At 35.4% G+C, this 14,535-nt stretch overlaps 2 protein-coding genes and 1 long non-coding RNA gene across 3 annotated transcripts; 2 read left to right on the top strand and 1 right to left on the bottom strand.

Annotated features, from left to right (window-relative positions):
- The first annotated feature begins 287 nt into the window (after positions 1-287).
- Positions 288-1,502, top strand: LOC147389791 (uncharacterized). The gene is made up of 2 exons (XR_015170477.1): positions 288-698; positions 1,150-1,502. It is a non-coding gene; the product is annotated as an uncharacterized LOC147389791 (long non-coding RNA).
- Positions 1,503-1,653: 151 nt separating this feature from the next.
- On the bottom strand, positions 1,654-4,282 carry LOC147389790 (rop guanine nucleotide exchange factor 3-like). Its single transcript, XM_086417870.1, has 7 exons — positions 3,476-4,282; positions 3,275-3,391; positions 3,029-3,180; positions 2,866-2,940; positions 2,452-2,742; positions 1,949-2,293; positions 1,654-1,849 (listed from the first exon to the last, which is right to left on the bottom strand). The coding sequence occupies exons 1-7, from the start codon at positions 3,804-3,806 to the stop codon at positions 1,727-1,729; spliced, it is 1,434 nt and encodes a 477-aa protein (XP_086273996.1). The 5' UTR covers positions 3,807-4,282; the 3' UTR covers positions 1,654-1,726.
- Positions 4,283-12,787: 8,505 nt separating this feature from the next.
- Positions 12,788-14,283, top strand: LOC147389789 (2-oxoglutarate (2OG) and Fe(II)-dependent oxygenase superfamily protein). Its single transcript, XM_086419075.1, has 2 exons — positions 12,788-13,440; positions 13,544-14,283. The coding sequence occupies exons 1-2, from the start codon at positions 13,085-13,087 to the stop codon at positions 14,142-14,144; spliced, it is 957 nt and encodes a 318-aa protein (XP_086275201.1). The 5' UTR covers positions 12,788-13,084; the 3' UTR covers positions 14,145-14,283.
- Positions 14,284-14,535: the final 252 nt, after the last annotated feature.

The raw sequence follows: 14,535 nt of genomic DNA, 5'->3' as shown, positions 1-14,535 counted from the left end.
TTAATAAGAGCACTAAAAATTACAACTCTACCCTTTTTTTCTCTCCAAATTTAAAATTTTCTATTATTAAACCAAACAATATGGAAAGAAACTAGATTTCTTCTCTCTTTCCTTTGCTTTCTTTTCTTTTAATGGGTTTCTTTTCTCTTCATTTCCCTCAATCCACACATACACACACAAAATTCTCCTAAAGATTAATAACACTAAGATACCCACCAACATTATTCATTGTAAGGTAATTCATTTTCATGGGATATGAATTCTTTGGGAAAACAAATTATGTAGGAAAATGAATTCCACTAATTTCATCAAACTTGGGAAAAATGTTTAAAAAGAGAATGTTTTTTAGTTTTTATGGTGGAGGTAAGTGTTTGAGAATACAGAAGAAGTTGGAAAAAATCAGTTTTTTTCCAGGTTGGGATGAAAAATATTTTCCCTCCTGTGGTGGAAAATCGTTTATGGTAAAAGTTGAATTTCAAGAAAAATGGAAGTTTGAACCTGGTTCAAGCAGCTAACTGAGGGTATTTCTGTCATTCGAAAATGATGTTTTTGAGCGCGAGAGCCGTCAAACGTTTTCTCGTTAGTCGTGAACGATCGACCAGGGTCAATCGGGCGTGCTAATAGTAATAGAAAAAAGGGGTTTATGGTTCACGAAACCAGTGCCACAGATACTGCAAAATTCCCTCTTTTGATTATCAGTAAGTATGTGATTTCCTTCATAAAGATCTGAACATATTTATTTATAGCTTTAATTTCTTGTAATTTCAATTCCTGCAGATTTCCCTCTTTTGTTCCCCTTTTTTTTTCATCTCAAATTTCCAATTTTTACGAAATTTTGATTCTATTTTAGATTTCTCTTGTTCTGTTCTTGATTTAATTTTCCAATTTTTGCAGAACGCCATTTGTCCTATTTCAACCTCTCTTCCAAATTCCTCTTTTTTAGACCATTGTGTGAAGATATTTGCTTAGATTGAACTAAACTTGTAGCCCAAGCTCAATTAATTTAGCTTCAACTAGGATTCATGAAGATTCACTATTGATTTTCACGTTTAGCCTCGATATGATCTTTGTGGTATTTTAATTTGGTTGATTTATCTCAGTAGAATCAGGTTCGTCGAATTTGAAACTCAGGAATTCTGTGATTTCTAGGTTTTGAGTATGGATAAGATGACGGGTGACAGCGGTGCAAAGAAAATTATGTCTCCTTGTGATGTCGAAGCTCTGAAGAAATGTTTGGATGAAAATAAAGGAGATTACTTGAAATGCCAATCACAGGTTGAAGCATTTAGGACATCTTGTTCTTTGAAGAAGCCTAATAAATGAACCCTCTCCGAAGCGCAAACATGGTGTGATATCTGATCTCTGAAAACATGGTGTCTTTTTATTCTAGAAGAATGTTACTGTTATTTAGTGGAAAAATATGATCTTGCTTTGAATTCTAATTGAGAAATCGAAATTTGAAATTCTAAATCAAATGTTTCAGAGAGAATTTATAATTTTTCCATCTGGGTTCCTGGTTGTTAGAGTACAATTAAGCTTAAAATCTTAAGTGGGTTGCCCCAGAAAGTTGTCAATCCAGCTACTAGCAATGCTTCTCGATGTACACAAATATTTCTCTTGCTCAGCTTAACAGATTGGTTTTGTTTACCTATCATAAACAGATTGAAGCAAGAGAGTATAAACGTGTCTTAAATTTCAACTTTGAAGTTGAATTCGTTCATAGATTCTATTGATCTTGTCGTTTTGTGGTACTGTCGACATACAGAACGTCCTCTATCCAAGAAACAATGTTGAATGCTAGACCTTCCAAAACCCTCGAGTAGCTCTCTAGGATCGCTTGCCCAACATCCTGCAAAATGGATCTCCATTAGGCTCTTTTGCATGTAAAATGCAAGGACACACCAGTCTTTGATGATAATGACATACGTAAATACATACTGACACGTACCTTGTTGTACTGGATCTTGCATGTATCCAAGGTTGTCTGTGAGAGTTCAGGGTACCTCTGCTTCAAGCATAACAATAGACTCTCTGCTCTACCAGCAAGTGTGTAATTTTTGTCATTCTTGTCACCATCACCTATGAGATCCTTAACCATGTCCCATGAGGATTTTGAGTGAGTTATGCATGTTTTACGTCTCCATGTGTACATAGAAGCCTCAACACGGTCCGCAATATCAAGTGCCTCATGTTCGGAGGTTATGTTGAGGCAATCAAGAAGATAGTCAGGCAAGAACTTGTCTGTGGTAGTCATGTAACGGTAAATCGGATCTCCCAGACTAGCTCTTCCACTCTAAAATTAGAATCATTTTCAAATAAAACCGAAGTTAAGTATCAGTTGAAATCAAACATAATGGTCAGGACTCAGGCTTACTTGAGAAATTTAGTGATCCCATCTTGAAAACAAATGAAAATTTGTGTAGAATCATTGGGTTGGCAGGGATGTCTAACCTTTGGAAGAGTTTCCATATATGTAGCTGGAATTTTCATGTCAGCAAGAACACTACTATTAATGGCCATGGCTGCTTTGTGAATTTGATTCGCACAGTCACGTTTGTGCTGCAACTGTTTCCTTGACTTCTCGGAGACGCCACCTGGAGGAACGCATGGCACCGGCAACCACCATTTCTCCTCCTTCCTGTTAATAATCTTACGAAATGACCCAGATTTACTTGTATTTGATGACAAACTCCCCTGTTCTGCATACCAGAATTCCGTGTCTCGGAAGCTCTCTAATATTTCCTGTCGATAGAAATTTACATCCTTTTGATTCAGTATCGACTTCTTGTATTCAGAAAAAGAAAAAAAATCTTTTTATGGTAGACAAATAGTTGAAACCATAGCAATGTGAGAAGTTTTTCTTACTAAGAGCATTGTGTCCAGTTTCTGCAGTGCAGGAAGGTTCATGTAAATGTCTAATCTGGGTCTGCTCATCATCACCTGAAAGGAAAAATATCAATTGTGTCAAGAGAAAAGAAACAGCAAGATCTACAAAACGTTTGAGTTGTATGTATATGTCAATTCTCACCTCTACTATTGTCCTGTCTTGAAGGTTCTGAGAAGGGATGAATTCGACGATGAAATCACATACGGATAGAAGACAATCCATCTCTCTCCTCCACATTGACTTCTTCTCCGGAGTTAGAGGTTCTAACCTTAAATTTTGACCGAAAACAGTAGCTGCAGAAACGAACATAAGCACCAAGAAGGAGGAATAGAAACAATTTTACCGTACCCATCTTCGATTTCTTCTTATAGTTCATGTAAAACTTACCGTACAGGTTTGTTATGGCATTTGAAATTGCGACTGCTGTGCAGACACCCTTCCCACCTCCGGACATGTCTTCACCCAACAACAGCTTTGAAAATCGTTCTTTCATCATTTCAAGATCTAGAAAAAATGTTCCAATGGGTTCACTAGCTTGAAACGAGAAGAATGTTTCTTCTACACAAAGACGAAACTAAATCAACTAACCTGAATCTGCGGCTTCACATGGATTGGGGTTCTCGTCAACGACATCTATGTGCTGTTTCATTCCTAATCGGGAAAGGACGGCCTGGTTACATGTCACCGACTTGGCAATCGGCCAGCGTAAAGGAGAGGCTTCATCAATACAGCTATTCTCGTCTATGGGTTCTGAGAAAGCTGAGGTCTCGGAGCTGGTGCGGCAATATGCGAATGACTCATCCCCACTCATGTTAGAATACCCGGTCGTATCTATAATAGATTGATCAGTTTGGTTTCCAGAAGGAGAGGGTTGATAACCCATCTCATAATTCTCTCCAGGATTCAAGAAATTCTCCATCTAAGGCTTCAGAACTTGTTTTTTTTTTTTTCAATAAAATATGTAAATTATCGTAAAACAGAATCGGTCAGAGGCTCAAAGCAAACAACCTTCCATAAATTTTGATATATGGGATTGCCATTACTGCTCAAAGTGCAAAAATTGGAGAGTTGCAGAGCTTTGAAGTTGATTAAAGGACCAAGAAAACATCAAAAGCTTGCAGCTTGAGAGCAATTAAAAGCCAAAAAAAAAAAAATTCAAATTGGGAAGAGTTGTGAAAAAGCTAACGGTTCCCTTTTCTTTTATTTCCTTACCTGACTTATGTGATTTAAATTTGAACCGTTAAATGTTGCTGAAGACCGTTTGAAACAGTTCCCTCCATACATTCTCTTTTTCTGTCAAAAGTCTCTCATAAAGCTTCTTTGAAGTTTGAACCAACCCATAGCACAATGATCATTGACAAACGTGAATCCTGGCCATTCGATCGAACTAGTGTTAATTTCGATGATTTGAAACAGACCCAATTGCAGCCTTGCTGTAATTCACCATAGATTTAGAAGAACAAGAGAGGATTGAAAGAGAAGGTGGAGGTGACTTGCAGGTTTTGATCAGGCTACAGTCTTAGTGATTTTAGTTTAGTTTTAATAAGTGAGAAATAGTCTGAAAGAAAAGCACATTTTTTTTTAAATATTGAGCGTTAATCGCAAGTTTTATATTTGAGGGACTGGTTAGTGCTTTGTACATGTTGAGTAGGACCCACCATTTGATGGGTCCCACACATGACGATTTCCCACTTTTGAAAGAAAAAAAAAAAAAAAAATTCTTAAATCCAAACCCGACCTGTTTATTAAACAGATAACACGAACCGTTTAACCCGATTAATAAATAGGTTGGGTTGACACATCTAACCCATGAACATATCAGTGTTACTGCCCGAACACTAATACAATTACGATCCAAATACAAACACGAGTATAATCTGTGTAAATCAATGTATCACCAACATAAATTAATTATTACAAAACTTAAACCAAATTCCATCACACAAAAAATGTACTACAACCATTAAATGGATTATGTATGGGTTGGGTTATACATAAGTCAACATAACACACTAGTGACACAATCCGTTTAATAATCGGATTAAACAGATCAATATGATTAAAACCCGAACACAATTGTCATTGTTTGTATCATTTGAGCGATGGGTATCTACTCAACTTGTTGGAGCACAACATAAGATAATTATTATAAGAGTATGTTAATTGCATGTTGTAGGTGTGCATCGAAAAGAAATGCAGTTGGTGGGTTGTTTGATGTCGGATAGTACCTTAAGAAGGCATGTGGAGTCCTAAACCTCTCTTTTAAAACTTTTAAGGAGAGAGATCGTGAATCAGTCGTGCCTCGCATTCCATCTCTCTCTCTCTCTCTATTCTCCTCTCATTGAGACTAAAAAGAGTCAAATATTAATTTATTTTTTGTACCTACATCCAGAGACTAAGTGCACGAGATGAACATCGATCAAAGAAAAAATGTGCACAAATTGAACGATCAATCAGGACCCTCTATAATATGACTCTCTGACTTGAGAGATATTTTCTATGTAAAATATGGACCGTCCGTGATTGATGATCACAAAGTTTTCAACCATAGGATTTTTTCGTTACTCAATGACAATGGAAGAAAATATTGCAAATAGTCCGATAAATTTGTGCCAATTCCCATAGTTTTAGAAATTCTGGAGTAGACCCAAAATTGGGCTAAGCCAACTTGACTTAATTGGGTTTCCTAGTTGACTCGAATTCGATCGCTTGAGTAAACTCATGAAGTCAAATCGGAAATGCACTGTGTTGGATTAGGACCCAACCGAGTTATGCAGTTATATTTAATATTTTATAAATAAATAAAAAATATTTTTCTTTATTTAATAATATTAAAAAATATTATTAAATTTATTATCGATATTTATGCATGTTTATTTGGCAAATTCAATTTATGAGTCATTGAGTTGACTCAACTTGGGATGATTTTTCAAGTTTTATAACAATGTTCCAACCTTGTTGGACCTGCACCATTTGCATCCTCGAAATATGATAACCTATTAGTTAAGATAATTATGTAATTTATGGTGGATACTGTTTTAATTAGAGTCGTGTTGCAGTGACTTTAGCGGGGGACACCCTGATGTGGTGGCACGCACATGTCCATAGATGCATTTTACTTGTATATTGGAGAAAATGCATCTATGGGCATGCACACACCACTACATCAAGATGTCCCGCATATATCCCCAACTTAGGTCAGCATTAATCTTTTAATTATCATTTAAATTATTGATACATATAACAAATCACTATTTAAGGTAGTATTGTAATTTAGGGAGTGGACACCTTAACCTAACTATTCTGGAAGTGCTTGAATTTATAATCAATGTTCAAAATCTCTCTTCAAAGTAATGTTTTCTTAGGAGAAAAAATAAAGCACTTTCTATCGAGAACATTTTAAAACATTAAAATGTTTTGTGATCAAATCTTTGTGCATCTTTCATTGTTCTCTTTGATTAAATAGTACCCATATAGTGCTCTCATCAAGTGACACATTTTAATTATCAATCAGCCTTTTCGAAGTTTCATCTCTGTATACTTTGATGTTTGTTTGATTTATATTAAAAATTGTTGGATACTGGATATTGATTTTCATGTAAAGAGAGAGAAGAAGTTTAAGAAAATTATTGATTTCGGAATTGAATGCAATAGAAAATTCTTATCTTTACATTAAAGGTTGAGGTATGCATGAAGCACTGTCTTAAAGTGAATTTTTTCTTTAATGATAAAATAAATAGTGAGTCTTACATGCGCACATACATTAAGGTTTTTAGATCAATGGATCCAAATTTCACTTGAATTTTTTTTTTGAATTACCATATATACGTGTAAGCCCATTCATTATCTCTATCACCTTTAAAGCTAATAAAAATACAACTATATAAAAGTTACAAATCAATTATATTCCTAGTCGATATGGGATTATAATAATACAAGACAAATACAACACTTCAACTAAAGAAAAATAAATAAATAAATAAAAGGCGGGATTTAATTTTTACTCTAAGGTCAATACCCAATGAATATTAATGAATTTTCAAATTCAATTATCTAATATTCCAACAAAAATAATTCAAAACAATTCCTTCAATTGTGAGGTTAAAGGGTTCTATAAGATTGGGAGTGTCTTGTAAAAGTTGTAGATCAACGCTAAGACGTTACTCTCAAGTCTCAAATATGACAAATAAATAGAGTGAGTATTCTGGGACTCGCCCTTGGGTCTATCCCTCTCATATCAGTTAATATTGAGTTTAGTCCCACGTCGAATGCCCATTTTCTTATAAGCTATTGGGCCTCGCCACTCATTGCCAATTAACTTTGAGTTGAACCCTTAAACTTATCTTGGTATCAGCATTTCTCTCATTCACGTCACCTAGTTCACATCTCCATGTGTTTTGGCCCAGTCCAACCACTTGTGTGGGGACGTGTTGAGTTTAGTCTTGTATTGAACACTCATTGCCTTACCTCTCTTCTTATAAATTTTTGGGCCTCTTCTCTTATTGTCAATTGATTTTCAGTTAGACCACAACATTTATTAATTAGGTGTAATTCAATGCAATCGAGAGATCATAGAATATTATCCTTTTGAAATTCAATTTAGGGACTCGTGAAAGTGACTAATTGTACCAACTTTGAAATAGGGTCTAGACAAAAGAAATAAGAATTAAGTGCGTGCAATGAAACATTATGTCTCTAAGGTGGGTTTTCCAAGTAGGTGGGTACAGTGAGTTATTTAGGTGTATAAGTAGAGACCGTTAGAAAAATCATCTTTGATAGACGCCACGTGGGGAAACGGTTATATCGAAAGATCAGAGATTTTCCCGCCAATTCAAACCCGCAGCTTTGTTCGTTAGAACATAAGGAACCTTCTCTCTCTAACCTCTTCATCTTTGTCTCTCTCTTAACGAACAAAGTTGCAGAGAAGGAGAGGAAGAGAGAAGAACCAGGAGCCCAAGATATGGGACGTAGAGTCACAAAATCAAACCTAGTTCTCGTTCTCGCCTTTGTTTCTCAGTACACACACGTCATCACTCGAAGAATTCGACAGCTTTCTCTCTCTCAGCATCTCTGAAACTACACCTATCAAAATCCATCAATAATCTCAACCTCGCGTTATAATTCTCTCTGGAGATCCCTAATCAGTTCACACCAGTGGCGCACCGAGCTTCCCACACGGATTCATCGAGTATGTTGAAACAAAAGGGCATATTTGTGTTGGGGATTTCCTATGATATGCAACTGATTGTGCAGAAACTTGATGGGGAAGTTAGGGTTGGAGAGAAGCGAGAGTATGGTAGAATGGAAATTCAAGTGGAGAGAGTGTACTAATTGTTCGATTTGGAGACAGTAGGAGAAAAGCAGAGTGTTTGGATGAGCCATGGAGACGAGGTTGCGAAATTGCTGGATGGGTTTTCAGTTGTGGCAAGGAATCAGCCGGGTTCTGTCGTGGCCACTGAGAGGGTTATATGGGCTTCGGTACCACCCTGAGGTGCTTATGTTTGATTTGTTTTTGTTTTGTTGATCTTCAATTTTTGGGACTGGTTAGTTCTTTATGAATTTTTTCGTGGATAATCTTTAAGGATAAATTTTTATTTTTTTATTTTTTATGGAGTTCTTTAGTGAATGAAGTAAAATTGGAATCTTTTATATTTTTGTTTGTTTCAATCATATTTAATTGTGGATAGGAAAAACTTGATCCCATTAAGATGGCTATGTTTAATTGGATTAGAAGAACTGGGTTTAGACAATTGATTGATAATTGTACTCAAACCTCACTGTTTTGAGTGGCAGATTATGCCTCTCAGCCACCCATATCACCTTCATTATTGTTGGCAATGTGAGTGACTTGGAATTGAGCTCATTAAGAGGACTTTTGGGATAATTCAAACCTGGAAGGCTTGTCCCACAAGGGCTGGAACGATTTCATAATTTTCAATTTTTAGTATATAAATTACTTTGTTTTCTTTAATAATAATTTTCATCTTTATTGTTTCTAATAAAATTGCAAACTTACCATATATAGTAAATTCCCTTTTTACTATTTTTAGTAAATTCTGTAGTTAAGAGTCTTGTTAGCAAAGTTTTTTGTTCATTTTATTTGAGCATTAAGTAAGTAATAAATTCTTACTAGTCCTTTTTGATGGTTAATTGATCTATAAATTAATAGAATATTTGTTTCCTTGTGCTGGCACTTGAGTTTTCTAAGATCTCAAAGTAAAGCAATTCCAAGACCCCATAAATATGATGTAGTTACTTTAGCTCCAATGGAATGATAGAAAGGAGAATGAAGCTTAATTGTTTTGGATGCATGTTGGCATCTTCAAGAGTGGAACTCATCTATTATCAGGGTTATGGGTTTCCATAAAAAAAACCCTAAACTCAAAATTCATGCTACCCTTACACCCACCTTTTAACTTCAATTCTGTAGTACGTGGTTAAAAATCACCTATAAAAAAAACCGCCCTTACCCCCCTAACTCTATTTTCCAAGCCCATTAAATCCTAAATTCAAGCATATTTCCACCCTTGTTCGAATCTAACAAAAGCCTATCCTACCCTGTTGTCTTATGTCAAGGAGCGACAATTTTCTTTTTCCAATATATATAAAAGTTGATAAGAATGCATTTTTCATTCGACTGATGCTGCTCCATGCTCGGTAGCTGTGTAGTTAGCTGTTTTGTAACCTGTTTGTGGTCTTTATGAACCCCATTGGAGCATGTTATTTCCGTTTAACAAACTTGATTTCACATCGTGTGCTTTTATGAATCAAATGTTGAATCTACTCAAAGCACTAATGATGGAAGGCCAGTGCTTATGCAATTAGATTTCCTGCCAATATACCTTGTTAAATATGTACTTTTTCCTCTAATTATCTCAACTTCAATGATTTCGTGCTTGATGTTTCAGCAACATGTTCGATTATAAAATTGCAAGTAATAAATACTAATTAGAAAATAGAAACACCGCCCAACTGCACAAGTGAGGAAGCTTTTAGTTTCTTTCACCTGTAAGTTTTTTTCATTAGTATCGATGCGTGATATGTATTACCAAGGTTTAAAATCTTGTCTTGAAGCAATGTTTCAGTCGAGAGAAAAATCGAGATGCACTCGATTGAAACATTCAAATTTTTTTTTTTTTTTGCTGTTTTGGTCTCAGCCAAAACTGAAATGCTCCATCGAAAGATTCGGAAACAGACCAGAACAGAACTTTGAACCATGTGTATTATTGCTCTCTTATCCTCTTCTTTTTCTTTTTGGAAAACAAGTTCTATTTTGAGCACAAGTTTCTTGATGATGTGGCCCGGAAGATTTGCAATGGTTGTAGAGGTGTGGACCAATTCATTCGAGACAGTACATCGAAGCCACCATCAAGAATTGAGTGGGAATGATGCTGTTCATTTTGGGTCCCACTTTTTTTATATAGTAAATTGTTAAGAGCTAGCTACATGGGGGCCTAGACAACTGGAATTTACACCACCATTTATTCATACATCCATTGGTCGCCTTCTCAGCATTTTCAAAGGGTCTATTCTCGCTGTTGTCGCAAGATGAGAAATGGATACCATGGGCTCTGACAGTGTGATCAATTTGATGAATGTTCAGATTGGATTCCTTACCTTATAGGTAGCTCTAATCAGGTATGATTCTTTATAGCAACAATATTGATCACTTTTTATGAACAATTGATATTTATAAAGTCTCTACAATTAAGTCTTGATGGTCCATGAACATTTGACGATAAAAAATGGTCTATTCTGTAGTTCTCTATTTCCTTTTGAAAGTATGTGTACTCAGTTTCTAATGCAAGTGTTTACATGGATATTTGGAACTTAACAACAGTTAAATGCTCAATGCCTAACCAAGGTGATGACAGTTACGTCTAGCCTTGTAAATATGGTTATTGATTTGCCAAACCAAAATAGAATGAAATAGCTATTCCGTTTTCTCATTTCTTTGTTTGACCAAAAGGATTGCATTTTTTCTATCATGGATTCATTTCCTCTGCTTTCATGTCTTAAGGATAACATAAAAGTCGTCCCAAATTTATTTGGAAACAGCCCAGAATGGTTGTTTCCATCAAAACCCTTACACAAAGGTATTTAGCGTGCAATAGACATTGTTATGGTATTATGGTTATGGCTATTGCAGAAACCCTGAACTTCTTTGGTTTCTGGGGTGGTTCTGTCCTCATAAGTGGCGAGAGATCACTGACCATGAATGGTACCTTTTCTACTTCTTTAGGATGCTCTTATCCCTGCCCCAATATCACTTTTCTTGGTTTGGTGAGTTTTGCTGTCACTAAAGTAGCAGTTTGAGGAATTTGAAACAGATAACCTCTGTTTATTTATTTTCTAATTGATATATGTTAGCTACTTGAAAAACTTGTTCTATAAATTTTGGGAAATAACAATGTCATAAGTGTCGCTTATTTAAAATTCAAATACATAAATTTGTGCCCTTCTGCCGCATAAAGGAAAAAAAAAATGGCTTTGTTCAAAAAGCTGAATGTCGAGTAATTTAAGTGTTGAGATTCCTCTCTTTTAAGCATCCAATTCCTTTGCAATTTTTTTTATTTTTTATAGACACCTTTACAATAAAGGTATCTAATTAAGGTTTCACTTTGAAGAAGGATGTCTCGGAATAAAGTACACAAACAAATAGTGGAATGCTAGCGACACCAAGGTCTAAAATCAAAAGGTGCCACTTAGCTAAGTGGTAAAGGCTTGAGGAGAGTTGATCCCATGACCTAGGTCTAAAATCTCATTTTGATACAATGTTGTGGTAAGGAGAAAAATTGGGATGGTCTAGATAAAATCATAATTTTGTAGCAGAAAAAACTCCCTTAGATTGATCAAGATTGATAAACTACGAAGATTTAAACAGAGAAAACAAAAAAGACCACAAGGTTTATGTGGTTCAGCAAGCCTGCTTGCGTCCACGGGCGGCAATAATAATTCTTATTGATGACAACTGAGAAAATACAATACAAATTTTAGGGTTTCTTAACTTGAAAATCCAAATATAACTCAAGTTAAGGCCATAAACCGACAAATTTTTCATTCATGTCTTGGTCAAAACTGGAATGCTCTGCCAAAACATTTTGAAACAGCACAAAATTTTGAATCATGAACAATGAGAAAACCACCTCAGGGTTTGAAATATTAATACATTATAACTGAAATATTTACTTTTTCTTGCTTGCTGACATTGTAATCTTATAAGAAACAGAAACAAAAAAAAAGGGTTCATACACCAGATTTATTATCATTTAATCAAAAATGATTTTGAAGATCCCTAGGGATTATTAGATTGTAGGGCTAGTAGTAATAGTTTTTTAGAGGATCTAGTGTGATTAGTTTTGGTCAAACAGTGGCATTTTACACCACCACAAGGACAATGTAATCTTAAACTATTGTTTTTTTTGTCATATCTGCATAGTGGACAAAATAATGGGACTGGTCAACACTTTATCGAGAAGAATCTAAGCTCAAAAACCCATGCAATAACAGAATTTAACCAAGTTCAGATGACCAGCAACCTCCATCATTCCTGGCTGGTGCTGCCTCGTTTACCTGCAAATTAACTAATCAAGCCTCCCTTCATTGACTTTTTTCACATAATTAAACTCCACAATTGTCTTCTCAATAACTACCAAACCTCTGTCTCAACATTGGCATCAACTCCAATGTGTTTTCTGAAGCTTTATTGTAGTATTATATAACAATACAAGTTGTCCTTTTTCTATGTATATATATTAATGTTAATATCTAAAGAAAACCATAAAAGGGAGTTAAAAAAGCTATATAATATTATAATAAAATACATTTATAGGGGTTTGCTATGGCCAAGGTCATTTTTACTATAGCAAATGTCAGTTAATGCATTGTAGTTATTTTTGTCGGTTGAGATGATCTGCAATTGCATTTAATAACCATGGCCATGGTAGTTCAGTATTTGTATATGATATGTACATGTATATATATATGTGTATGTATGTTAATTTGGATTACTTGGTACCACATCTCTGGTCTCCAACTTCCCATCAATGCTGATGAACAGTTGAAATATATATATCTATATATATATATATAGATTTAAATAAGCTAAACTCTTTCTCTCTATGTCAATCCATCTAGCTATTTAACACCTCAAACCATCTGAACAAACCAACCCATTTCTCATTTTTCTAGATAGTAATGTCTGGATCTCAGACTTGTATACAACTTCCTGTGCTAGACATCAATCAGCCTTTGAACCCCTCTTCTCTCTCCTCTCTCTGTGAAGCTTGCCAAGAATGGGGTTTCTTTCACATCACCAACCATGGAATCTCCAGAGATCTCTATAGAAAAATTCACTCTCTCTCTAAGCAACTCTTCAGTCTTCCTATAGACTTGAAACTCAACCTTGGCCCATCTTCATCTATAAAAACCTACACGCCTCATTTCATAGCATCACCTTTCTTCGAGAGCATCCGCGTGTGCGGACCAGACTTCTTTGCCTCTGCTAAGAGTTCCGCTGATGTTCTCTTTAACCCTCCGAATTATGAATTTAGGTAACATTTCACTAACCCATGGACCCCTTTTATACTCTTTACTGTCTGTTTTTATATTTGCTCACATTCAGTTGCCTTTTTTTCTTTTTTACTCTGATGATAGTGAGACATTGCAAGAATATGGGAACAAGATGACTGTTTTATCGAAGAGGGTCGTGGAGCTTGTATTGATGTGTTTGGGAGACGGTTTTGAAAGCAAGTACTCTAAATCTGAATTCAGTAAGTGTCATGGGTATTTGAGGATAAACAACTACTCACCGCCAGACTGCGTGGAAGATGAAGATGTCGAAGGGCTTGGAATGCATACAGACATGAGTTGTATAACAATTGTTTACCAAGATGAGATTGGTGGGCTTCAAGTGAGATCAAAGGAAGGGAAATGGATGGACATAAGTCCATGTGAAGGAACATTGGTGGTAAACATTGGTGATATGATGCAAGCTTGGAGTAATGGAAGATTAAGATCATCCGAACACCGGGTTGTTTTAAGGCAGTATTTAAACCGCTTGTCTCTTGCTTTCTTTTGGTGTTTTGAGGATGAGAAGGTGATCTTGGCACCTGATGAAGTGGTAGGTGAAGGAAACCCAAGGATCTACAAACCATTTGTTTGCTTAGATTATCTGAAATTCAGAGAAAGCAATGAGAAAGGAAAGTTCGAAAAAGTCGGGTTTACTGTCAAAGATTTCGCAGGGACCCAACTTTGAGAGTAAATTTTTAGTTCATTGTTTATAGTAAATACCATATTTGTTAATTTGGATCTCTCTATTAAAATTCTTGTTTTGTGGTTTTAGTGATGGAATTGTCTGCAGTGCATGAAATAAAGAGAGAAAAGTTGGATTTGTTAAGATTGGAGTATAGTTTTGAACTGTTGGTAGTTTGAAAGGGATGCTTCTCTAAACTTATTTGTGAAATATATTAATAATTATTTGGATTTGTACTTTTTTTTCTCTCCTTTTTTTATTCGGCTTTCATTTAGAAAAGGAGAGAAATTATCAAAAAGGTGGAATCTTGATTAATGGATCGTATACAATACATATGATCCGCTCTAACGAAGTTCATTGCTTCCCTTAGAATCCAATTTCTTTGGGTTGGAAC

This window comes from Akebia trifoliata, chromosome 12 (assembly GCF_017979445.1).
Source record: "Akebia trifoliata isolate Shusen 1 chromosome 12, ASM1797944v1, whole genome shotgun sequence".
Lineage (NCBI taxonomy): Eukaryota > Viridiplantae > Streptophyta > Magnoliopsida > Ranunculales > Lardizabalaceae > Akebia > Akebia trifoliata.
This window is presented reverse-complemented; position numbering and strand designations above follow the sequence as displayed.

Excerpts from the sequence above, each read along its gene's own strand:
- LOC147389789 (XM_086419075.1), top strand. The coding sequence starts at position 13,085 with ATGTCTGGATCTCAGACTTGTATACAACTTCCTGTGCTAGACATCAAT. Across the intron at positions 13,441-13,543 it reads CCTCCGAATTATGAATTTAG|TGAGACATTGCAAGAATATG; the intron begins GTAACATTTCAC and ends CTCTGATGATAG.
- LOC147389790 (XM_086417870.1), bottom strand. The coding sequence starts at position 3,806 with ATGGAGAATTTCTTGAATCCTGGAGAGAATTATGAGATGGGTTATCAA. Across the intron at positions 2,294-2,451 it reads ATATGGAAACTCTTCCAAAG|AGTGGAAGAGCTAGTCTGGG; the intron begins GTTAGACATCCC and ends TTCTAATTTTAG. Across the intron at positions 1,850-1,948 it reads GCAAGATCCAGTACAACAAG|GATGTTGGGCAAGCGATCCT; the intron begins GTACGTGTCAGT and ends TCCATTTTGCAG.